The sequence below is a fragment of the Cavia porcellus genome, unplaced genomic scaffold (assembly GCF_034190915.1).
Source record: "Cavia porcellus strain 051 isolate PalLab524CR breed Dunkin Hartley unplaced genomic scaffold, mCavPor4.1 scaffold_6, whole genome shotgun sequence".
In the NCBI taxonomy this organism is placed as follows: domain Eukaryota; kingdom Metazoa; phylum Chordata; class Mammalia; order Rodentia; family Caviidae; genus Cavia; species Cavia porcellus.
The window spans coordinates 74,398,208-74,423,715 of record NW_026947489.1 but is presented as its reverse complement, the minus strand read 5'-3'; the positions used below and the strand labels follow the sequence as shown (position 1 = coordinate 74,423,715).

The 25,508-nt window shown below is 42.0% G+C and overlaps 1 protein-coding gene across 1 annotated transcript in view; it reads right to left on the bottom strand.

The window, feature by feature from the left end:
• The window catches only part of Zzef1 (zinc finger ZZ-type and EF-hand domain containing 1), a 116,015-nt gene that overhangs the window by 23,119 nt on the left and 67,388 nt on the right, over positions 1-25,508 (bottom strand). The window contains exons 31-42 of the mRNA XM_013152041.3: positions 22,633-22,752; positions 19,551-19,712; positions 19,092-19,221; positions 17,310-17,448; positions 15,192-15,357; positions 13,636-13,898; positions 12,352-12,521; positions 9,203-9,353; positions 7,852-7,991; positions 5,548-5,825; positions 4,267-4,441; positions 3,646-3,778 (exon numbers count right to left, since the gene is read on the bottom strand). Coding sequence (XP_013007495.2) covers positions 3,646-3,778; positions 4,267-4,441; positions 5,548-5,825; positions 7,852-7,991; positions 9,203-9,353; positions 12,352-12,521; positions 13,636-13,898; positions 15,192-15,357; positions 17,310-17,448; positions 19,092-19,221; positions 19,551-19,712; positions 22,633-22,752 — 2,027 coding nt within the window. The remainder of the gene's footprint in view (positions 1-3,645; positions 3,779-4,266; positions 4,442-5,547; positions 5,826-7,851; positions 7,992-9,202; positions 9,354-12,351; positions 12,522-13,635; positions 13,899-15,191; positions 15,358-17,309; positions 17,449-19,091; positions 19,222-19,550; positions 19,713-22,632; positions 22,753-25,508) is intronic.

The following is a 25,508-nucleotide window of genomic DNA, read 5'->3' as shown; positions in this document are numbered from 1 at the left end:
AGAAGCAAATTAAACCTAAAGCAAGCAAAAGGAAAATCAATAACACTGAGGGAAGAAATCAATGAAATAGAAAATAATAGGGAAAAAAAATCAATGAATCCAAAGCTGGTACTTTGGGGGGAAAAAAAATCACATACTAAATCTCTGGCTAGCCTATCTAGAAAACAAAAGAAAGGCGACACAAATTACCAACTCAGGAATGAAAGATGACAGTTAATACCTTGTGCCAGATTGAGAAAAATTAAAGACCTAAATTTTATATGCCTAAGTTTATTCCCTAAGTGAATGCAGAAACATATGAAGTTGATGAACAGACTCAATTCTGTTAAGAGGTTGGGTCTCCCAAAACAGAACCACAGATTCAATGCAGTGCCAATTAAAAATCTCAGCAGTTTCTTTACTAGAAACTGCCAAATTGATTCTAAAATTTATACAGAAAGACAAGAATTGAGAAGAGGCAAAACAATTTTTAGAAAAGAGAACAAAATTAGAGGATCTGATATTAAGCTTTAGGAACAAGATAAACCTAAAATAGTGAAGACTGTGGTATGGGGCAAGGACAAACATATAAAGTAATCAAACATAACCGAATCCAAAAATAGGACTTCCAGGAAGATGGTGGAGCAATAAACAGCAATAAATCAACCTCTCCAAGATTTGGAATCCAAACACTGGAAAACAACTTGAGGAAGAAAAAGAGGGTGGTGGATCTCTAGGCTCAGGGAGGATGAACAAAGAATGAAGAGACAGACCACAGTGCAGAAGAAGGTGGTAATTGAGAGAAGAGGATCAAATCTAGAGACATAATGAGAGTGTGCAACTTCAGAGGGCTCCAGGGAAAACTACAGTGAAACGCAGTGGTGGATGCTATGTACTACAGTGGCCAGTGACTCCAGTCCAAGTGTCTTCCACATCCCTTGGCAAAGGTCCTTAAGCCAGACCCCATTTTAGAGAGGGGCCAACTGAACCAGGCACTTGATCTCAGGGCTTCTTGTGTTGAAATGCCACAGTGACTGGGTGAGGGACAACCATGGGAGACGTCCAGGTTCAGGGAACAACGCCAGGCTGGCAAGAGACACTAGAGGGCTGTAGGCTGAACAGCTCAGGCCTTAACCCTACAATCAGATGCCAGGATCAGCCTGAACTTCTACGGAGTGAAAGCACAAGAATCAGCATCCCACTCCAATCATACTGCAAGCTTACTGGGATCATCCATCACGGGTATGGGGTCTGTCTGCCTCTTTTATCCACTAGTTACAACAGAGACAGGCACTGCACTGGACACCACCACCAAACTGTAGATCCCAGGAGAAAAATCACAGGCTTGAAATCACAGAGCAACCTGGTTTTTTCCTGTTTGTTTTTGTTTTTTCATGAGTACAAACATTGTTTTTAGGTTATTTTTGTTTTGATTTGTTGTTTTTCCCTTTCTTTCCCTCTTGTCTTCTTCACCAGTTTCCCAAAGACTGGGCATGTTCCTGTGTCCTTCAGCCTTGCTTTTCAGCTCTTTCTCCTTTTCTATTTCTTCAGTTTTTCCTCTTATCCTTTTTAAGTTTTCTCTCCTGAAGATAAAATTGATCTACAGAGTGGATACTGACTGTATATAATTTTCTGATTTGTTTCATATTGTTATATAACCGTAAAATCTTGTATCTGTAGTTACAGGTGGCAAATTAACAGTTGTTTCAGTGTGTCATCTTCTAGACTGTGCTTGACGCTATTGCTACTACTGACTGTACTCCTTTAGCCAAGGGGACATAAGTTGTGATCAACTGCTCTTCCTTGTATGTCAATACTGAGATTATCTGGGGGTCATAAACAACAGCACAGTCCAGTATCAAAGAACTGGCCGCAAAGAACAGGCAACAACATCTTATCCCTAATAAACTGAAGAGGCAGGATCTTGGGATAGACTCAAACATAAAAATCCAGCTACACTTTGAAGACCTTTCTGAAAAGTCCTTATTTCCTAAAGCGGTCTCAGTACTAGTAATAACGTTATCTACCATAAGCAACTTTAAAGCATCAATTCAGAAAACAAATTTAAAAAGTATAAAATGAGAAACAGAAGCCAAGATGCAACTCCAGACTTCTGGCTCACCCCAGGCAAATACAGGGGGCATCAATGTGGAAGAAATCAAAAGCCCCCCCCAGCTGAACTTCCTCAAATGTTAGCAGCAGATGTAACAAAGCAGATAAATGAGCCTCTAGAAAAAAAGTCAGAAAACAATTACACAGGTAACTGAAAAGATGATGATCACAATGAAGGACATGTTAGTGAATCTAGAGTAACTCAGAAAAAAATACAAGATCTTAGGAAAGTGACTCAATACCTAACACAGGAAAGAACGGGATTCCAAAAAGCATATTCAAATAGATATTCAGAAGACTGAAAACTAAAATACAGGAGAATTAATCACTGAAAAAATAGAATATCAGAACTAGAAGACAGGTTTGTGGTTAGCAATCATCAAATGAAAAATTTCTTAACATTAGGGGATTAAAGGTGGCAATCTACTGACTAAAAAATAGCAAGGGACCATGAAAAACCAATCTAACTGCTGGTTAACAATGCAAAGAAGAGTAACATGATTAATTGGAATCAATGAACAAACCAAAAGATAGCACAAAGAACATCAAAATGTGTTCACAGAAGTAAAAGCAGAAAACTTTTTTTTTGTGGTATTGGGGATCGAACTCACGACCTCGTGCTTGCCAGGCAGGCACTGATGCCACTTAGCTAAATCCCCAGCTCAGAACTTCTAAGCATGGAAAAAGAATTTGACACACAGGTAAGCAAGGAATGAAAACTCTAATCAGCCATAATCAGAAAAAAATTAGATCAAAGCATATAATAATGAAGATTCCAGAAATTCACCATGAGAATAGGATACTTAAAAAGTGACAGAAAAAGAAAAAATCACCTATAAAGGAAAACCCATCAGAAGCACAGCAGGTTTCTCAATAGAATCCAGAACTAAACACACACATGACTCAGTTAATTCTGAAAGGCGCCAGTGGAGAAAGGACAGTTTGTTCAGTAAACGGTCCTGAAACAGATGGCTGTTCGTATGTGAAGCAGGGGCGGATGCAACACAGACACTGCTGAAGGTGAGGACAGGAAAGATTACTTTTGGAGCAGAACCGAGTATACAATGTTTAGATATTCCATACTTAAGAGTTTGGCAAATTAAGTCAAAAGGGCACTTCAGACGTAGTAATTTTAGTGTTCTATGGAGATGAAAAGGAAAATTATGCTAATATGAATATGATTATTCCAAGTGGAGCCACCTGACTCCATGAAGGTCACTGATTCTGTAACATGTGTAAATTACCCAGAAGAAAACAAGTGACAGCTGCAAAGGAAGAAATTAAATGTTCAGAACTGAAATATTTGTCAAACCAAAACACAGAGCCATACATACAAAATAAATACATGGAAAGGGGGCTTTCAAAATTATCCCAATTCAATCAGATCATTTCAGCAACAAGGGAAAAACAGCCTAGGAAGCTACTCACTTAGGAAGGAACTTGCTTTTGTAGCAAGCCACATGCAGGAGCAAGAACCAAGGCACCTTCACTCATTTTAGGGTTGCAAAGATTAGACAATTTTCTTCTATTCTTAGAAAATATGATGCTCAGTACCTGTTTTCCGTTTCCGAGTTTTGACATCGACAATCACAGCCCTGTTCTTCTCAGTAAAGTGCTTCAAGATGATCACATTATGAGGTTCATTGGCATTATCCATATAAACACAGCGGGTTCCCACACAAAGCACCTAGGATGTGATACAGAGAGACACAAAAGACCTCTCAGCAAGCTAGAAAGAATACTTCATCGTCCACAAGCCAGCCCCTTTCGTTTGTTCCTCTGACTTCAACAAGTGCCCAAGGATAGGGTTTTTCAAGACCAAGGCATGTGGCCCAGGCCTGGCACAGAACTGGTTTATGCCCCTCTGTCCTAATCAGCTGAAAGACACGAGACTAGGAATGAGATCAAGATGAATGCCAAATTAAAAGACAATTATTCTTTGAAAGTTTTTGTAATTCAATACATTGAAGTTTTATCTATTTTTCAAAGCTAGTAAAATGAATCAAATAGCTAAATTAATAAAAATACAAGTTAAACCATCCCACAGTCTTGAAAATACACCAACCCTGTGAAAGGAAATTATACAATCGAAGGAAAAAGTTAAAAAACATGCCATGGGGGCTTTGAGATGCATGACGGAGACTGGAAGGCAGTGCAGGCCCTCGGCTGCTGTACCTGGGGGAAGCCGACCAGCACCAGCAAGGTGAAGATGTTGGTGTGCTTCAGCTGGAAGGGCAGCTGCTTGATACAGTGGTCTGTGAAGGTGGCAATGACGTCTTGCCACAGTGGGGCACTGTTGAGTGATCGCAGGATCTCTGCCATGGAGCAAGCCCAGTCCAACCCTACCCGGCTGGAAGGTAAGAGCTCTATTAGGTGGCAGTACACAGAGCACTAAACTCATCAGAGCTCAATCCACCCCAAGGCACACCCAAGACACACAGAGTCGCTCATTCATTAGCTTAAAAACTACTAGACAAGCCAGGCATGTGGGTATACACCTGTAATCCCAGCACTTGGGAGGGTGAAGTAGGAGCGTTGCTGTGAATTCAAAACCAGCCTGGGCTATATAAAGTAAGTTCAAAGCCGGCCTGGACTACACTGTGAGACGCTGTCTCAAAACAAGCAAGCAAGCAAACAAACAAAAACTACCAGACTGATGCTTTCATATAAGGTAAGTAAAAAAACAAATAGTTAGATGGAATGCTGCCTCCAAGCTAGGGAGGCCGAGACAGGAGGATCTCAAGTTTGAGGCCAATTTGGGCAACTTCATGAGATGTACTCTGTCAAAACAAAAAAGTGAGTGCTAGGGATGTAGCTCAGTGATAGAATTTCACTGCAAGGTTCAATCCTCAGTACTACAATAAATTAAAAAGATAACCAAGATTTGTGATTTACATAGTCTACAATTATCTTTTCAGAGCTCTATAAAAACTCACTCTAGTACATGGGTACTCACATACTTTTAAATTCACATACAGAAAATAGCTCATAAGAAAATATGGTAAACAGTGTCAGATATAGTAATACAACACAAATTAGGGTGATTTTTTTTGTTCATTGCTACTCTCCAAATTTGGTCCTGTGGTAGTTCGTTTTCATTTTTTTTTTTTTTTTTTTTTTTTTTTTTGTGGTACCGGGGATCAAATTCAGAACCTCACACTTGCCAGGCAGGTGCTTATGCCACTGAGCTAAATCCCCAGCCCTGGTTGTGTTCCTTTTATAATAAAAATATATTTCCAACTTTAAGGCCTATGATTACTGCTCTCAGGAAAAAATACACAAGAATACATAACAAGAATCAGAAGACAGTGCTGAAGCTGCTGAGCTGCTACTAATAAAACCAGTTCTGTTCTTACAGAAGAATTTAGACAGCGCCATAGCAGCACACAGGTATTCATCAGCAGACAGACACCAGTGGGGACAGTGGGTGGCTGGCTAGCTGAGAACCAAGGCTACCTGTCCAGACACACAGCTCCCAGGCTGAAGAGCAGGTGCGTGGTCTTCCAGCCATCTGGAAGAGCAGCACTCTCTCCTGCAGCAAACAGGCTGTGTTTGGCCGAGAGGACTTTGACGACTGCGGCATCTACCTCCGCTGGTAAGAGACGCACGATCAGTTGGCCCAGGAGACCGAGAGTGAGGTGGTAGGTTTCATTCAGGTGGCCTGCATTGGAGATGACAACCTGGAACATGAGCGGGAGGACGTGCTCCAGGCCTATCAGAGGGACAGTGGGACCCTGCCAAGAAAGAGGAGATCCCTTCAGTAAAAAACCCAAGGACTACACCAGCTAAACACTCCGTGCCCTGCGTAGATCATTTACAACTGGCCTGGTGCCCACAGAACCACCTGACACACATAATCAATTACAATGAGCATTCTCAGTGTTATCTTACTAAATCCAATTGGCCTAGGGCCAAGAGAATTACGCAGTGGCTTTCATAAATGACACATATACAATTAATTATAAAATACACACTCCCATGTATTATCTTATTATCTTTTGAATATTTCTTTACATTAAAAAAAACCTCTTAAAATGTTTTTCCTCTCTTGATATGTACATTGTAAAAGAATTCATGGGCCTGGCTCTTAGCTTAGTGGCACAGCACCTGCCTGGCAAGTGCAAAGTCCTGAGTTCGATTCCCAGTACAAACAAACAAACAAACAAAGAAACAAAAACCTCCAAAAGTAAAAGAATTCACATAATTCAGAAATACATATAAAGCACCCCATAATCCACCTCCTACCAAAACTCAGGAAATAACAACTGTTATTAACTTAATGAACAGTCTTTCAGCCTTTTTCTACACACATTTACATGTAACATATATAAAACAAATTAAAACTTCATATATATTTTTTTAAATTGTATATTTTCCTTTCTTTAAATAATGTACTGAAGTTTACTGTGTTTCCAATTCTTCATTATTATAAAAACAAGTTAGATAAACGTACTAGTACATATAATTTGATATACTTAAATCACATATTATTTTCCAAGGGAAAAATATGTGAAACTAGAAGAAACCCATAACTGTGAGTTGTTATCCTCAGTGTAATTCAAGAAGGCACTATATTTGTAACATGAACTCTCTCTCTCTCTCTCTCTCATGATATAGCAAGAAGGAATACAGTGATTTTCTTGCCAGACACATACTCCTGTAAACTGTGACTGACTTATAAATCAGTTTCAATTCCCATGCAAAAGTTGATGCCTCTGTGTCTAAGCATCTCCTACAAAATTGCTTTTAAAAGTTCCTGGACGCAGAGACCTGAGGACCAAACCTTAGATCTTAGAGATACTTCCCTTCCCAAAGCTCTGAAAATAAGAAATCCTGTTTCAGGAGCTTGCTAGCGCTGTCTGAATCCTCTCTGTTCAGCGCACTCCCCACCCCACAGTAATTATTGTAAACTGTCAGTTGTTCCTAAATTCATACGTAAATTTAATGCCAGACCAATGAAGATGCTGATAGAATCTTTACAACTTGATTAAAATAATATGAAAGTTCATAAATAAAAATATAAATACAGGACAGCCCAGAAAATTATAAAAACAAACAAAAATGCAAGATAAATAGATTAGAAAAAATGAAGTAAACCTGAAATCTGAATGCAATGCAATTCTTTTTTTTTTTTTTGTCTTTTTCCTTTTTATCGGTACCAGGGATCAAACTCACGACTGCCTGCTTACAAGGCAGGCGCTTATGCCGCTGAGCTAAATCTCCAGCCCCGCAATCAATTCTTAAGCTGGCAGGGACACTTTGGGGATAACTGGGGAAATCTGTACGTGGTCTATATGTAAGCTGGAATTATTCTACCAATGCTAAATGCTTAAAGTATGATAATGGTATTGTAGTTGGGTAGATTTTGCTTTAAGGAGACATATGTTGAAGGGCTGAGGATGAAATGTCATTAATCACTTCAACTGACAGTATTTTCAAATTTCAGGAAAAAGATATGTAAACAAACAGAGATAAAGCAAAATTAAAAACGGGTGAGTCTGGATAAAGATCTTCATTATTCTTTCAAATTTTTTATGAGCTTAAAAAAATTTTCAAATTAAAAAAGAAAAAGAATTATAATAAAAAAGTAAATCAGGGCATAGGTACACATAAAATACAGAAAGTTAAAGAAAAAAATAATTTACAGTCCCACCCTCAGGAACAGAGGTGATTGTTAGTGGCTGCCTCTGGTGGATAGCTCTACAACACGTGAATAACAGCATTCCCGTTTACAAAGCAAACGATACCTCTGCTTCTTACCGACTTTATGGGAGGTAACATGGCAGCCAGTAATCCCAAAATCCTCTTCTGGGAGCACTCGGCAAACACCTGCTCAGGGTTTAGAGTAATTGCTTTTTCCTCTATTGGCTTCTGAGACGATGCTTCTGAATTTTCAGCAACTGTATTGTAAAACACCAAACTCTGAAATTTTGCTGGGACCCACACATGCATGAAGAGGCAGGTAACCCACTGTAGGATGGCCTGCCTCTTTCCTATATGAACGGGTAGCCACTCCCTAACACCTTTCCATTCCTCTTACCTGCTCATAAGTCACACGCTCCCTAATACTTAATCATCCTTTGACAGTCCATCTATCTGTACATACTGTTTATTATCTGCCTTTCTGATTTCTATCGTTCAGTTATATAAAACACCCAGCATATTCTCTGGAATATAGCAGGTACCTGACAGGATCCTGGTTTTCAGGGAAATTGAAATAAGGTGGACTCTGCTGACTAGACTGATGTGGAGCACTGGCCCGCTCTGAGAGGTGGCCCACAGATGATAAAGAATGCTAGATGGTGACTCCTAGCTCCATTACAGGGCTGCCTCCCTGGCCTACAGGAGGAGGAGGCTGAGGCTGAGGCTGAGGCTGAGGCTGAGGCTGAGGCTGAGGCCGGCTTCCAGTTTCTTCAGCTCACAGTACCTCCTTCAATCTTCACACTACTTCTATGTCTTCCCCCAAACCTAGCCATGACCTGACCACTGCTACCCTCTGACAGGATGTCCTTGGCAGAGACCTAAGGCCTTCACAGCAAAAGCCCCAACAGCTGTCCTGTTTCATCTTCAGTGATCTGCACTACCCTTATATACCAAGCAGGCTGCTGCCCCATTCTAGGAAATTCTCACTTCGGGGTTTTTGCCCATGCTCTCTGCCCTGAACGTCAGTCTCCACTGCACACCTAGCACAGCCACCTCTTCCTTCCTACAGCTTTATGTAGATACACTGAGTGAGAAACGCACCAATGTCATGTAATGTCACCTCTCCTCAGGACATAATCATACCCAGGCTCAAATGATGGTTACCACCACTCCTGTCTTAAACCCTCCAAACTGTGAGCTAGGACTGTGTGTCTGCCTACCCTGTGGTCCCATTTCACACCTACAGTTTAGCATGGTGCTGAACACATATGAGACACTCAGTAAATATACGCAACAAATAAGGTGGGTAAGCATCACGGTGAAGGAGAGGTTATTTTCAAAGTGTTATCAGACCTGTGTGGCTGGAACACAGAAACCTAGCCAGTTTCAGATTATATGCTTAGGCATATGAATATGTGTACACTTGATGGTGAAAAAGACATCAAGGTAATGGTCAAATGTTCTTTACCTGAAAGTCCTGAAGGTAAGTTAACATCTGCAGATGCATCTACAATGTGGGTCTGGCAAGAAGGATCTTTCATTATCAAGAGATTGTCATCTGCCTTATTTTTCTGCTTATACTCCAAAGGTCTGATTTCCTCATCTATTGTTCTCTTTCCCTAAGAACAAAATGGTGAATAGAAAATAAGGTTTCTTACAACCAAAATTTATTTCACTTAAAATACAACTTTTTAATCATTGGTCAGACCTCATAGACTAAAAACTTCTGAATTCCATAATAAAAATGTCACTTATTTCTTATGGTGAGCTGATATTCTAATTACAGTAGTGATTATTATGTCATATCCCCCAAACATCTTCCAGATAGCCCTGTCAGAGCTGCAGCCATATAACAATGGCTCTGTTCCAAACTTTAATACATTCTATTTAGGTGACAGAAGCCAAGTATGCAAAGCTTTTCCCTGGGAAGAAATACGAAGTTGTTAATTTCCTTCCGATATGGTGGTGATTACCTTCGGTGCACTTTCTTTTCAGTACAAAAATCAAACAAATATGAATTTACAAGCAAAACAATTTTTATAACTAGTATCTAAGTTAAGACTACATCAAACTGAAAGCCTACAGACAGCTTAAGTGTTTCACTGCCACTGATGTGGCAGAAATAGGCACTCTGTGACTGTGGGACAGAGGTGTAGACTGTGTATCTTTCTGCTTTTAGTTTTGATAAACGCCCTTTGTTAACTAGGCAGGTGTTGAGAAATCTAATCCTGAATATCACTTGATCAGACAAAATTGGACACTAAATTACACACACTGTAGCTCATTCTAGCATGTTTCCCCCGTTGTTCTCTGCTTTAATAAATCAAACAAGCATACCTCTGCTGACCTTCTGAAATCTCATGTGACAATAAGCTTTGGTGATGAGGCTTTCACTGAAGCCGGGACACTTTCCTGGAATAAGGAACCTGGCAGTGCGCTTCCGACTGGGTAGGGTGACAGCCCTCAGCCTGCATTTCCTGAGCATCATTCAGTGTCCCCAGTGGTTGCCTGTACTCCCGGGACCTCAGAGTGCTTCTTTACGTTGTCACAGAGGCTTCCTGGCAGAATCCAGGCAGTGGGACAGTCCTCTGTCTGTGATGGAGGCAGCTGGCCCTGTGCCACGTCTGGTACGGCCAAACTTGACTTTGACTTTCTGCATGTTCTGCTGCACCACTCAGGGGAAGGTACTTTCTCAGTGCGAGCTGAATTATCTTTCCCTTCTCTAGACACTGTACAGCAACATCAGTCTTACCCTCCTTAGAAAAATGTGGGTCTAGAACAATCCTGGGAGCAAACAGCCTGAGAGTCCTACCTTTCTTATAGAAAGTGTACCTTCTAAGAGACCTCGGATGCTGCCCTCCCTGCATCACGTGGTACTCTGTGAAGACAACACACTTCCATAGTTACACTGAGTGTCTTTAAGGCCTATCTTTTTTGCTACTGTAACAGAACTACAAAGAGCACCCAAGGGGCCTCGTTACTGGCTTCAGGCCACTGTAAACAGATTCCTCTGAATGATGCCTATGGCTAAGGTTGGTTCTTCAGTTGTTTCAAGCAAAAATATCTTGAGTCATTGGAGGAAGGGAGAAAGGAAAGGAAGTTATCTTAACAGGACCCAGGGCTGGCTAGAAGTATGTGGCAGTTCAAAAAGAAGTAGTTTGTATGTATGACACCAGAGGAATGTGGTCTTTAGGTTATCACAGTAGTGATGCTCAGGTGTTTTGTGGGGACAGTGATAAAAATTATAGCTTTGTTAGAAGATTCAGAAAGTGAGCCAAAGACAGGGTACCCGAGTACCAACTCTGTGGAAAAGGTGCCCCCAAATGAAGATAGCTCAAAAAGAAAAATAAAGCCCTTGATCTTTCTTGGAAAAAGTTTTATTCCAATGCCCAAGCAGGAAAAATTAAAGACAAGCCTCAGACATCTTGCTGTATCTGATGATATTTTGGGGTTCAGAAAATAATTATGAAATGTTAAAGACATGCAAAAGTCAGCTAACAGGAGCTGCCACTGGCCAAACACTGGGCAATTTGAGAATCAGTATAAATACAACCACAGATTTCAATCTATTGAAAAAAAAAACCCACATGTCCATTCTGATATAAATACGTGAATAAATCAATAGATAGTGAAGCATCATGCCTCTAGGTGGCGTGTTAAAGACACTGGGAGCTCACAGGAGCAGGTGTTTCATGCTCCACAATGCAGACAGCTGAGAGGCAGGTTTACAGACTGCGCGGCCTGCCTCTGGCCCTGCGGTAGGAGGGAGGTAATGCACACTCTCATGCTCTGCCAGCCATCTTGCTTGTCTCTCCATCAGAACAGGATCCTGGTGATCTGTACCCACCTATGAGAAACCCTTGAACAGAACCCTGATTAGGCAGAGAACAAAAATGTCAGTGGCTCCTATCACAAAGGAGGGGATGTTTCCTGCAGCAACGCACTCTGTGGAAATGACACCATGGGAGCAATCCTGTACTTTTCTTCAAAACACACAACAAAAGCAACCATTTTAGCTGTTTTTATATTTATAAAACAATCTTTAAGTATCACTATCACAGAGCGTGAACCCAGAAAGCTTTGTTTATGGAAATACATGTAAATTTTGGTGTCTAACTGCTGACCAGTAAACTTCTGTTATACCTATTTGTTGACTGAACATAAAAATAACTGAACACAGGTGTGGGTGTGCATGTGCATGTACGCGCACACACATACATGTGTACTCTTTGTGTTCCTCTGTGTATGAATATATACAATGTTCATCAAGAGCTAGTGACTAATCTTTAAGTTGTATAATCTTGCCCAATCTTTATAGAAGCTATCAGCAGGCAAGTAACTGACACTAATGTGGAACTTACTATTCACACACTCTAAGCATTTTAAACACAGGACCTCAGAGTGTAAAGGGTGCAGCCCCTCACACCACCTCTATTTTTAGGCATCACTATTACCACCACCAGCATACTATCACCATGAGAAAATGGACACAAAGAAACAGCAGCAGCAGGTCTCACAGAGCAGGGACTGAGACTGCAGCCTGGCGGGGTCTGGGCTCTGGACCTCTCTACTGAGATCCTCATCTGCAGCCCTGTGGAGTACAGAAGTGATACTTACATGACAGTGCACAATAGGGCCTGCCTCTGCCGGCTCCACCACAAGCTGGACCACCCTCTTCTCCAGCAGCTCCTCCGATGCACAGGTGGGCGCTGTGACTGCCAGGGCCTGCATTTCTGGAGTAGAGTCACCATCTGGCAATATACCAAGAAGAGCCAGCGCTTTAAGACCTACAAGGGAAGAAAATAAGAGAAATGTTACAGGTTTAAAACAAGGACTATTTTGGGGGCTGGGGATTTAGCTCAGCGGCATAAGCGCCGGCCTTGCAAGCAGGCGGTCGTGAGTTTGATCCCCAGTACCGATAAAAAGGAAAAAGACAAAAACAAAACAAAACAAAACAAAACAAAACAAAAAAACAAAGACCATTTCTTACGAGTGCCACAAATCACTCTGCCACTGTATAGAAACAGATGACCCATGTCCACACAAACCAAAGCAGTCAACAGAAACACTTTTCCTAATCTCAGGTGGTGAAGTTTGGACAGCATAGGATACCTGTACTTTACTAACAGAACATAAAAGACAACAGGATTATATGTTTGGAAAATTGTAAATGTCACTTTTTCAATAGGAACAAAATTAGATTTCTAAATTCCTACTGGCAGACAGATAATGAGAGTCACTCTGGGGCCGGGGATTTAGCTCGGTGGTCTAAGTGCCTGCCTGGCAGTGTGAGGTCATGAGTACGAGGTCATGCATTCGATGCTTGGCACCAATAAATAAATAAATAAAGTCACACTGATGCACTAGTGTTACCTTCTTGCTACCTAATCCAGTCTGAGTCCCTAATGTTAACCAGAATGAGGAGCCTACTATCTGAGAGAAATTCAAATGTCAGCAAATATTCAAGTTATCTTCTCCCTTGCATTCCTCAGTGAAGGCAGAATCTTCTGGCTATTTTACTAAAATTATGTTACTTATAAATAGTTCTCCTCTAGAATACAACTGTGTAAAGTAGACTTACGTTCCGGACACTGCTCAGCCAGATTCTCTCGGCAAAGTTAGGTAGGTTCAAATACTAAATGTTCCATCCACAGACTTCAAGACTTTTACTAATTTTTTATTTTATATTTTCATGTACACATTTTGATAATTAAATGCCACTTTAATGGTTGGATTACTCTCAAGTGACTCTGGGAACTTAAGTGACACACCAACATGAGCCCCTTTGGTGACTACTAGTCTCTCCTGCCTCTACGCCCAAGCACCATCTTTCACCTCTGCCTGGCTTGGACTTCCCAGCAGCTGAGGGGTGTCCTGGCTCCTGTGCATAAGAACAGTCACCTTTTCCCTGGTGAGCCTTCATCAGGCAGTCCCCGGCGAGCTGCATGCACTGGCTCCGGAGGGTGGTGGCATGGCTGCGGGCCTGGGGATCCAACTTCTCCCCATCTATGTCCTCTGCGCTGGCCAGGTGGGCGCTGTAGAGAGCCAGGGCAGCAAACAGCAGCCAGGAGTAGTTGTGGATGTAGGGCTGGATGAGCCTCTGCCGGTCGCTGATCCGAATGGTCACCATTGGGTGGGCTGTGATGCTGTGGGTAGGCAAGTGGCTGCAAAGGTAAGACGTTTTTAATCCTGTAGTACATGTGAGGCTCCAAACAGGAATTCAGAACAGATGGGAGCAGGAGCGTGGGTAACACTGAGCATCAGCCACCTCCAGCTGAAGTTACTGAGATTTTAAAGCGAGGGATGGGTTTTCTCCTTCGAAAAATGAACAAATGAAAACACCGGATGTACCATTGCAGGATTTCTCAACTATTTGGGAAAGCAGGCTAATTATGAACTCTTCACGAAATTTGCAACCTGTGGCAATATTGTTTTGGTAATGTAAGGAAATACCCATGGTCTTTATAAATGGATGTTAAATATGTAGGAAATAAATAATTTAAGGTCTGAAATTTACTTTAAAATACTTTAACCGAGATCAAATAAAAGGAATAAATTAAGCATACAACAAAATCTTCCTAATTTCTGAATCTGATTAGTGGGTATATAGGGGCTCCCTGTACTATTCTCTCTACTTTTGAGTATGCTTGAATTTTTAACGAAAAGAAAGTTAAACAAAATTTATAACAAAGTAATAGGATACCAATAGTTAATACACTACTTTTTTTTTTTTTTTTTTTTTTTTGATACAGGGTCCAGCTATGCAGTTCAGGTTGGTCTTGAACTCACTTTGTAGCCCAGGCTGGTCTTAAACTCACAACAATCCTCCTGCCTCTGCCCCCGAGTGCTGGGATTACAGGTGTGTACCTCCACACTCAGCCATATTATTATCTTCAGTAGTTCTTCAGAGTACAAAATATGGGCTAAAAATTTCTCCAACAATACCAGCACAAACCTTTTCAATGAACTAAGAGACACTAATAGTGTAACTGACTTAATACTTTTTCTCTTTTCCCTCTGTCCTTTCCACCATCCTATTTTTTTTCCTTTTGAACAATTTCTTCCCATTTCACAATATCGATTGTACATTTTAGATCTCATTTACTCCTTCAGTTTTGAAACTTTTTTTTTTTTGATGTTTTTGAAGCAAGGTCTCTGCAGGCTGGCCTTGAACTCACTTATGTAGCCCAGGCTGGCCTTGAACTCACAGCAATCCTCCCACCTCAGCCTCCTAAATTCTGGGATTATAGGCATGCACTGCTACACCCAGCAATAAATTAAAAAAAAAAAAAGTATAGGGCTAGAGGTGTAGTCTAGTGGTAAAGTGTTTGTTAATGTATATGAGGCCCTGGGTTCAATTCTCAGCACTGAAAAAAAAAAAATTAACAAGAAGCTCCCTCGTTTAAGAAATACAAAAAGGAGGAGGGGCTATGTGGTGACAGGTCCCTAAGACATACCCATAGGAATACTTCTTGGTTGCATAGCATCCATAGCAAAGGTCAAAGTCGTCACATACATTGCAATTCATTCTCCGGCCTATGATTAAACCCTGGCAGTGGTCACAGGTAAACTCCATGTTGACCATTTCATGGTCATCTCCATGGCCCTCAGGCTTTACTCCACCTGGAGAAAAAAACCATGAGTTGTATGGGCGAAAGGTGCCCAGAGAGAATAAATAAACTCTGAAAGTATTCCCAATTTACTGCTTAGGAAAGCAGGGCACACAGGCATCCTCTGGAGACCATGTCACTGTCCTTGTGGCCCTGAATGTAGGAATGTGTTCTCGGCACAGAACTCCTTGGCAGTGGTATAGTAGATTGACTTTCTCCCATATTTCTTCATTCAAAGAAATCAGTCATTCCCATCATGACCGCTGTTTGGCAGAAACAAGTCACAGGCTAGTATGTGGACGTTTCCCAAAACTCCTCTGACAGATACGAAGACTCCATTGGTGTGTTCCTGTGAACAAGGACTGGGGAGGGACTTAGCCTCTGCCTTTACTTCTCCACTCCAGAACCACTGACAAGTGCAGTGAGTGAGACAGAGTAATAGACACAAAAGAGGCAGGCTGCTCTGGTCTCCTCTCCACTCCAAACCCAGTGGGTTTCTAAGACCTGACACGGATTCTGCTTAATGCTCTTCATGCCTGATCACTTCTGTTCCCTCTGCCACAAGCCTGGGCCAGTGTCTCAGCGTGCAACTACGATGGCGTAGAGAATGACTGACTACTTGGAGACAAGGCTTAGTTCAAGCGCAGAGGGTCAGAGGGGCTACCCAAATGAGAGAGTCAGGGAGACCCTGCGAGAAGCACCGAGGCTGAGAACTTTCAGGCTTCGCCTTAAGTATTGGTGGAAGAGAGAAAAAAAGAAAAGCACTTTCGGCAAGGAGCTCTTTCAAGGCTAGGCATTTCTCCTAAGGACATGGCCAGACACAACACACCTTACTCACCTCAGCTTCGTGCTTTGCCCACAGTTTAACCACTGATTCCTCAGTAAGTCGCCTGGCTCTAAAGCTTTTGTGACTACTGTCACTAACTTCCTTAAGGAGAACTCTTCTACACAGACAGGACCGTCTTCCTCTGCATGGCTCTAACTGTGTTAACATCCTACTGGAAGTCTCCACTGTCTGCAAACCACTCAGATCCCGTGGCCTTACTCCATCACTTAGCTGGGCAGGTACTCAAGTATGTCCACCAACTCACCACAGACATCCATTCCTCTGTCCTGAGCACGCTCTGCCCTGGAAGGCGATGCTGTCCCAAGGGCTTCCTTCCACTCCGCAGTTCTTTCTTCAAAGACCAGTTCTCACCCTAGCTATGCTGCTACTATGTCAAATCTTTTCCAGAAATAATCTGCACCATATCTATAAGTTGGTACACATACTCCTGTACTGGAAGAGACATTCTGTGGGTATGCTTGGCCTCCCAGGTACAGTACATGTGTTTTCAGGGCAACGACACTGTCTTTTACTGCTGCTGGGTCATGCACACAAAGAACATTTCAATATTTTCCTCTGCTGACATGCTTTGTCTTAGTACCCACAAGTCAGCTGTTTTAAAGAATTGTTATAACTCTTTATTTTTTATTTTACTTATTTATTTAATTTACAGGGTTCACACTATATAGTTCAGGTTGCCCTAGAACTCACTTTGTAGCCCAGGCCAGCCTCGAACAGGTCAGCATTGAACTCACAGTGATCCTCCTGCCTCAGCTTCTCAAGTGCTGTGAATATAAGCATGTGCCACCACACCCAGGTAAAGACTTTTTGAAATTTTTTTGTGTGTATTTTGCTATTTGCAGACATTGCATAATTCTGAAAGAAAAATGTGTTTCCTGAAGACTCAAAGGAATGTATATTCATTGGTCCCAAGTATTTATCAAGTGCCTACCAGAAACAAGGATGTCAGGTACGAGCAGTGGACCAGGGAGACCAGGCTCATACCTGTCAGTGAGTCTCAGGGCACTACTGGGCAGTATTTGTATTTAGTCCAATGAAAGTTTTAAAGATGGCAAGATCACAGGAAATAGAAATAATTATTATTTTTGGATATGGCATGATCAGTGCATGAAATTCACCTAGGAAGCAAGTTTTGCAGAGATCCATGTCACTGCACTGCAGACACCGGTAGCGATGCCAGGGGGCAATTTCATCACATCCATCACAAGAGATGTCCACGTTTAACAGGTCACAGTAGCGAGAAATGAACATGTGCATCTGTAAGGAGAAATGAACACCACTAACCACAGACTTTCTAACGCAGTCACTGTTCTTTATCAGTTCATTATCCAACAGGTACTTAAAATGTCCCAGGCATTGTAGCAGGCGCTAGGGTCCGACACTTAGTGGTCCAAGTGTCTAGCTGGGAATTCTCACAACAAGCAGATGGACCATTTAGTGGGGAAAGTGTTGTGACAGGCAAATTCAGGAGGCTTAGAGAACACAGAGGATGGCTACCATTGAGTACCAGGAGTGTCAGAGAAAGTTTTCAAAAGGAGGTAGCTCCTTATCTGAGACTCAGGTATAGACCAGTACTAGAGCTGGGGAGGGGTAAAGGCAGTTTGCACGCCAAGTGCAAGGAACAGCAGGTTCTACAGGAGACAGAAAGGAGGCAAGGCAGGATTTATGACACTGGCAATAATGCAGTATGTAGAATATAGGACAGAGGGCCAGGGATTTAGCTCAGTGGCATAAACACCTGCTTGGGAAGCACAAGGTTGTGGAGTTTGATCCCCAGTTCCAAAAAATAAAGAAATAAAGTACAGAGAGGTGCTATACAAGCCACGTGGGTGGCACGGAGCAGGCACTCCATATGCAGAGAATGTACGGCTCTGGGGCAGCAGACGCCTGGCACATGTGTCAACGACAGACACACACCTACTGGTAAGAGGGACAGTGCTATCGCTTGTGTCTAGACGTTCCCCTAAAGCGTCAGGCAGTCAGAGGTGAGGCTTTTTTAGAAGTGGCTGGATCTGGAGTGTACAACTGATACGTGGAGCAGTGCTAGGACTAAGGGTGCTAGAACTACCGGCATGTGACTACTAAATCCGTCTAGATTGGTCTGGCACCACCCTTTTCCCTGTGGCCGGGGCAGACATAAGGGACAAAGAGAGGCTTGTCTTCGCCCCATCTTTGCTTGCTTCTGCTGTCTTCTGCATTGCCCCTCTGCTATGCCACCATGCCTTGGAGCTAAACCTCCCAAACTGTGGGCTAAATACACTTTCCTTCCCCGTTTAACTTTGGATGTCAGATACTGTGCCTCAGCAGTGAAAGAAAAGTAAGATGGGGCTGGGGATTTAGCTCAGTGGCATAAGCACCTGCCTTGCACACAGGCAGTCGTGAGTTCGATCCCTGGTACTGATAAAAAAAAAAAAAAAAAGAAAGAAAGAAAAGTAAGTAAGACAAGCAGCAGGCTGGCCACCTGCCCCTGGTGCCTTCCCCATCTGAACCACATAACTGAGTCAGTGTTGAAACGCTGCTTCCAGGCTCACCATGCAACCTTTCGATTGGAATGTGGCCAACCTGGCACCACCTACATGATGTGAATGTGCTGCCCCAAGGGTTTGAAAGTCCAAATCCTTCGACAATTCTATTTCTCACAATAAATCAATAAACTGGCACCTAATACTGTATAGCAGACTCATGAGCCACACTTCTTTGAGTGTAGTTCTATGGGGGGAGCCACTCTCATGAAAGATCCCATTGGGATGCAAAACTCCTCATGACTCTCTGAGAAACAAAGGTGCCGAAGGCCCTGGGAGCCCTCTGGAGTGGGAGATGGCCTGCTGGCACACTCTGGATACCCTCCTCTCCATTCTCCTATTTGGTCACTTGAGATTACTCTAGTAGAGAGGTCTTACTTTCCTCTGCTTCTCTGGCTCCTCCTGGGCTATTTTTTCACACCAGGCCTCAAACATGCCATCCTGACACTCCTCCATCCACTCTGAATTCTGCTTGGCATCAGCGAGCTCGTCTTCTTCACTCCACTGGCTGAAAGCAAACAAAGAGAGAAAAGCATGCCTCTCCTGATAACCAAGGAAGGTACAAGCCAGAAGATCCTGAGCTTAACGGTCTAGTGAATTGAGCATTGTTAAACTTCGAAGGGGAAAAGATCAACTATTTTCAAAGCCCCAGGATTTATCAGGTATTTGCCGGACACATGCCAAACTTGCATTTGGTCATTCGGTTAGCATGAGGCAAAGCCAGGATGTATCACACGCTCTCCGGTTTAGCTCGAGGCCACCCTTCACCCTCTAGGCTGTGGTCCCTGTATTTCACCACCTACTGTAGGAATGGCAGAGTACAGGTTATGTGCTTACCTGATGACACTGTCATGGACACTTATATTTTCTTGTGACATTTTCATGAGAAGATCTGGTAACTGAATGTCAATGAAAAAGGCAAGATCACTGGGCTCCCAGCCCATATCCAAAAGATGGAGCAGAGCTGTCTGAACACAGGATAAGGCAGGCAGCAGGGACCTACAGAGGTCACAGAGGCAACAGTTATCAAAAGCTGGCATTACCAGCAAAGAGAACGGGGCAATACAAAGCAGCACTCTGGTTTGTTTGTAACAAGGAGGCACAAATTCTCATATTCCATATAAACAGCTTTCAAAGCTTAGGCAAAAGAACCTGGAAAGGTGCACAGGAAGATCTCCACACTGCCCAAACCACCAAGGAGGCATCTTATAGTAAAAGCTGAAAAATAAGTCACCTCCCAGGGCCGGGGATTTAGCTCAGTGGCATAAGCGCCTGACTGGCAAGCGCAAGGTCGTGAGTTTGATCCCTGGTACCAATAAATAAATAAATAAATAAAAGTCACCTCGTAATAAAGAGCAAGATCAGGTCCAAATTAGCCAAAGTTTTATAATTCATATTTACAGAAGAGCCATTTTATTTGAGGTCTTCAACTAATTACTTGAGAAACACTTGTATTTGTGTTTTAAAACTATCTAAAAAAATAGAAACTAGAAGTAACAGGTTACAAATTCTTTGTTTGCTTTTTGAGATAGGTCTTGTTATGTAATTCAGACTGGTCTTCAACTCACTTTGTAGCCTAGGCTGGCCTTGAACTGGGATTACAGGTGTGCGCCACCATACCCAACCAACAAATTTCTTTATAAAAAAATTTTATGGAAAAAAAAACAAAATAGGAGAAGAATAAAGTTAATACATTACAAGGTGTTATCTTTCAAGTAGATGCTCAGGGTATAAGATATGGGAATAGGGGCTGGGGATTTAGCTCAGTGGCATAAGCACCTGTCTTGCAAGCAGGCAGTTGTGAGTTTGATCCCTGGTATCGATAAAAAGTTAAAAAAAAAAAAGATATGGGCATAAAAGAGATCTAAAAAAGCATTAAAATTTCTCAACTAGTATTAGCTCAAACCTTCCTTTTTAATGAACTAACAGACACTAATGGTAGAACTGACTTGCATTTTTTTTCCTTTTCTCTACTGTTCTTTCCCCTCACACCCATCCTAGTTCCTTTTTCCTTTTGAACAATTTCTTCTCATTTCACAATAACTACTATACATTTTATAACTTATTCTCTCAGTTTCTCATGGATACATGATGTTTACAAGTGTCTGATTTATTTCACTTATGAGTATACTCTATAAATGTCTCAAGTTTATTCTTCTTTATGGGCAAGTAGTATTCCATTGTATAAAAATACCACACCCTTTTAATCCATTCCTTGGTTGGGCATTTGGGTTGTTTCCAAGATTCAGCTATTACAAATTGTGCTGCCAAAAACATGGGTGATATGTATCACTATGGTATGATGCTCTTAATTCTTCTGGGAAGATGCCCTGAAGGGGAATAGTTGGATGGAATGGGACCTCTAACCCTAGTTTTCTGAGTAATCTCCACACTGATTTCCACAATGACTGCACCAGTCTACACTCCCATCAACAGTGGAGAAGTGTTTCTTTTCCCCTACAGTCCCACCAACATGTTATTGGGTGATTTTTAATAACAGCCATTCTTTCTGGGGTGAGATGGAATCTCAGTGTGGTTTTAATTTACATCTCTCAAATGACCATAACATTGGACATTTTTTCATGTATTTATTTGTCATTTATATTTCTTCATCTGAGAAGTGTGCATTCATTTCAGAAGCCCATTTTTGGATTAGATCTTTTGCATTTGGAGAGTCTAATTTTTTTCAATTCTTTTTATGTTCTAGATAGAAGTCCTTTGTCTGAGAAACAATTGGCTATATCTTCCCACTCTGTGGGCTACCTTTTCACTTTGTTGGTGATTTATTTTGCTATGCAAAAGCTTTTTAATAAGACGAGATCCCAGTAGTTCATTCTTTTCTATGCAGTCTGTGTTTTATTCATGAACTCTACCTACACCTATGTGTTCAAGATTTCTACCTATTTTCTCTTCTAGTATAGTGTTTCTGTTTTAATATTTAGATTCTTATCCACTTTGACTTTAGTTTAGCACATGGTGATAGACATGGGTCTAGTTTTAGTCTCTGACATGCCAACAGCCCATTTTTCCAGCACCATTTATTAAAGAGGCTATCTTTCTTCCAGTGAACATGTTTGGCCTCTTTGTCAAAGATAAGGTGGCTGAGTGTGTTTGTAGTTGTGTCTGCATCTTCTAGTCTGTTCTGCTGGTCCTCAGGTCTGTTTTCTTGCCAGTGCTATGTTGATTTTATCACAGTAGCTTGACAGTACAATTTCAAGTCAGGGATTGTGATGCCGCCTGCCTTGCCTTTGCTGCCCAGGACTACCATCTTTGTTATTCTAGGACTCTTCTGCTTCCAGGTGGATTTTAAGAATGTTTTCTCGGGGCTAGGGATTTAGCTCAGCGGCATAAGCGCCTGCCTTGCAAGCAGGCAGTCGTGAGTTTGATCCCTGGTACTGATAAAAAGAAAAAAGAAAGAAAGAAAAAAAATACTATTACTATACCTCAGTAATAGTATTTTGATTGGGATTGCTTTGATCTGTGTAACAATTTTGGGAGTATGACCATTTTCACTATGTTGGTTCTTCATATCCATGAGCAAGGGTTATCTTTCCATTTTTTGATATCCTCTTCGATCTCTTATTCCAGAGTACTATAATTTTCAATATACAGATTCTTTACTTCTTTTGTTAGACTGATTCCTAAGTATTTCATTTTTGCTACTGTGAAAGGTGTGGTTTCCCTAATTTCTCTCTAGTGAGTTTGTTGATGGCCTATAAATTCTTAAACCAAAACACACCCCAATTCAACAATATATTGAAAAAATCTACACTAATAAGTTAACATTGGTATTTAGCTCTAGATGGTAAAATTAGATTTTACTTTTGTTTTATCCTTTCTATTTTTTGTTTTCCAGACTGAACAAGTATTTCTTTCATAATAAATTTTTTCCTGTAGAAACAAAAAAGTTATCCAATACCTGTCATTTATGCTATTAAATCCTTTAATTGCTCTGACCAAAAACAGAACAAGTTGGTAGTAAGTATCTCGAATTTCTTTGTGTAGATCAGCACCACAGCCTTCCAAGTGTCCAAAGTAACTAGAAACAGAAAAAATCACCAATTTAAATGTCAGGGTATTTTTTACTTAGTACTCTTATTCCTTATATGAAATAGTTAAGTAGCAGCAAACTGGGAAAAGTGGCACCAAACTCGGGTACAACCAAGGACAGCACTCGGAGAGGCTGAGGCAGGAGGACTGCCAAGTTCAAGCCCAATCTGGGCAACTTAGCAACTTAGTGAGACCCTGTCTCAAAATAAAAATAAAATGGACTGGAGATATAGCTTACCATGAGGGCCCTGGGTTCAATCCCCAGTACTACAAAAACAAACATGAAATAAACCAACAAAGAAGCCAAGTACAATAACCTTAGAGAGTAATGGACAAAACAGCAAGTGAGGCCAGCTGACTGGCCCAAGAGACTTCAGAACAGAAACACGGTGAGGACAACTCATCTTTTCTTTTTGCAACGGGGATCAGACTCACCACACTGTGCTTAGCAGGCAAGTACTTGAGCCCCTGCGCTACACACTCCAGCCCTCGTCTTTCTTTATGAGTCTAAAATCAGCCCTGTGCACCCCCGACTGCCAGACACTGTGTGAAGAACTTCTCACAACCGTTTCGGTTGGTGCTGTGTGCACGATCACGCCTTTTCTGCTGGCCCTTCACTGCCAACTTCAGAATCCCACCAGGCGCCTCTTCTGAATCCCACCAGGCGCCAGCCACTTGGCCACCTCGTGTTCACCATTCAGACTCCTCCTGTGCTTTTTCTGTGCTCTTTCTCAGTTTGGATTCTATGTCAATCACCCACACTCACATCTTAGCAAACATCATCTCTTTGGCCTCTTTCTGCTTCCAGAAATCTTGTCTGAAAAGTCTTACACCTATATCAAACCAGCTTAGTGGATACCTGGAGGAAACATTACAAACCTAGGCTGATAAGCATCACTTTAAATTCACAAGCATACTTTTTTTTTTTTGTCTTTTTTGAGACAAGATCTCGCTATGCAGTTCAGGCTGGCCTTCAGCTCACTTTGTAGCCCAGGCTGGTTTCAAACTCGCAATGATCCTCCCACCCAGCCTCCCAAGTGCTGGGATTACAGGCGTAAGCCACCACGCCCGGCTTACAGGCATACTTTTCAAGCACTCTAAATTGTCAGGTTTAATTTTCATCACTATTTTAAACTTCCTGCTTCTCCTTAAATGGTTCTTGTTTCCTTCCTAGCTTTTAATTGATGATGATCTTCACATTTATTTTTCAGAAAAACGGAAATGGTCACAAAGGAATTCCTTCATCTTTGTATCACTCAATGTACCACCACCCTGCATCCGCACTGTACATCCCGATTCTGTCAAAGGCCGACCTCTGTATTTCTATAGCACCCACCTTGATCTCTTTACTGACTCACTCCCACCAGGACTCACAAGGGTTCTAACAACACTTAAAAATCCTCAGTGGCAAGACATGGGGCAAAATCACGGTACAGTACGTGCTTAGCATGAGCAAGGCCTGAGATTCAATCCCAGTACAGTGGAAAGACAACATAGAAACCTCCTCAGTTGTTCCACATGCCCTTTATCCACTGCCTCGTTTCTCTGCTACCCTACAAGGCTGAATTCCTTGAATTAAAGGTATTTAGTCCCTGTATATTTTACTAGTCACATTCTCTTTCACTTCAGTTCAACGGGGTTTTAGACCATAGGTCCAGCAATACTGCTGCCAAGTTCAGTGTGTTTTTATCTCACTCAAACTCTCACCTCAGCATCTGACACAACTGACCACTCCTGTCACTGAAGATACGCTCCTGGCTTCTGCGACACCACTGTGCCAAGCTTCCAGTCCACCTCAAGGGATCCTCCTCTGCTGCAGCCTTCTCAGGCTCTTTTCTCTGCTTGGCTGCTAAGTGAAGATGTGCCCCAAAGGCTCACCCTGAGTCCCTTCTTTCTTTTCTTTTTCTTTTTTTAATACCAGGAATTGAACTCATGGCCTCATGCTTGCCAGGCAGGCACTTAAGCGTTGAGCTAAACCCCGGCCCCTGAGTCCCTTCTTACCTATCTCTGCGCTCTCTGCAGCTGTCATTCAGTCTCAGGTTAACCCGTCTACATGTTGATGATAACCTCATTCTACCCAGTCCTGACTTTTTTCTGGGTCTCTAGATTCAGTCTTCTTGATATTGTTGATTGGATATTAAAGTGGAGGTCAAACAACATGACCAAAAATTTTATTTTTGCTTCAGTCTCTTTCTTCTACATTTTTCCCTCAGTAAAATGCATCACTGTCCCTTCTGGTGCTCCAAACAAAACCACAGGGATTTCTTTTCCCACGATTTCTGGTTTTCGTTCATGCTCTCTACCTATCTATTAGTGAGTCCTGACAATCTACCTCCGAAATACGTCCTGAATGTCACCCCTCTCTCTCCACCTCCAATACTATCTCTACTCTACATCACCCCCTTGCTGGGCCACCGCAACAGTCGCTTAACTGCTGTTTTACTGTCCCCCTTTTCCACTAAGCATCCTGAGGCATCTTTTACAAATCAAAATGTGGTCCTTTCCTGATTTTCCAAATATCCAAAAAACGCAAACACAGTGTGTAACAAAGGTTCTGCCTAGCTTCCTGATAGCCTCATTCCACTCCCCATTCTTGTCCTGCCATGCCGGCTTCTTCTTTCTGCTCCGTGGCCTCAGCCTTCGCTCCAGAGCCGCTGCCCTGCTCCTGCTGCCTGCAATGCTCTTCTCCCCTGTCTGAGCTGGTCAGTCACCTCTTGGCTTACTTGTCATCTCCTGCATACCCTT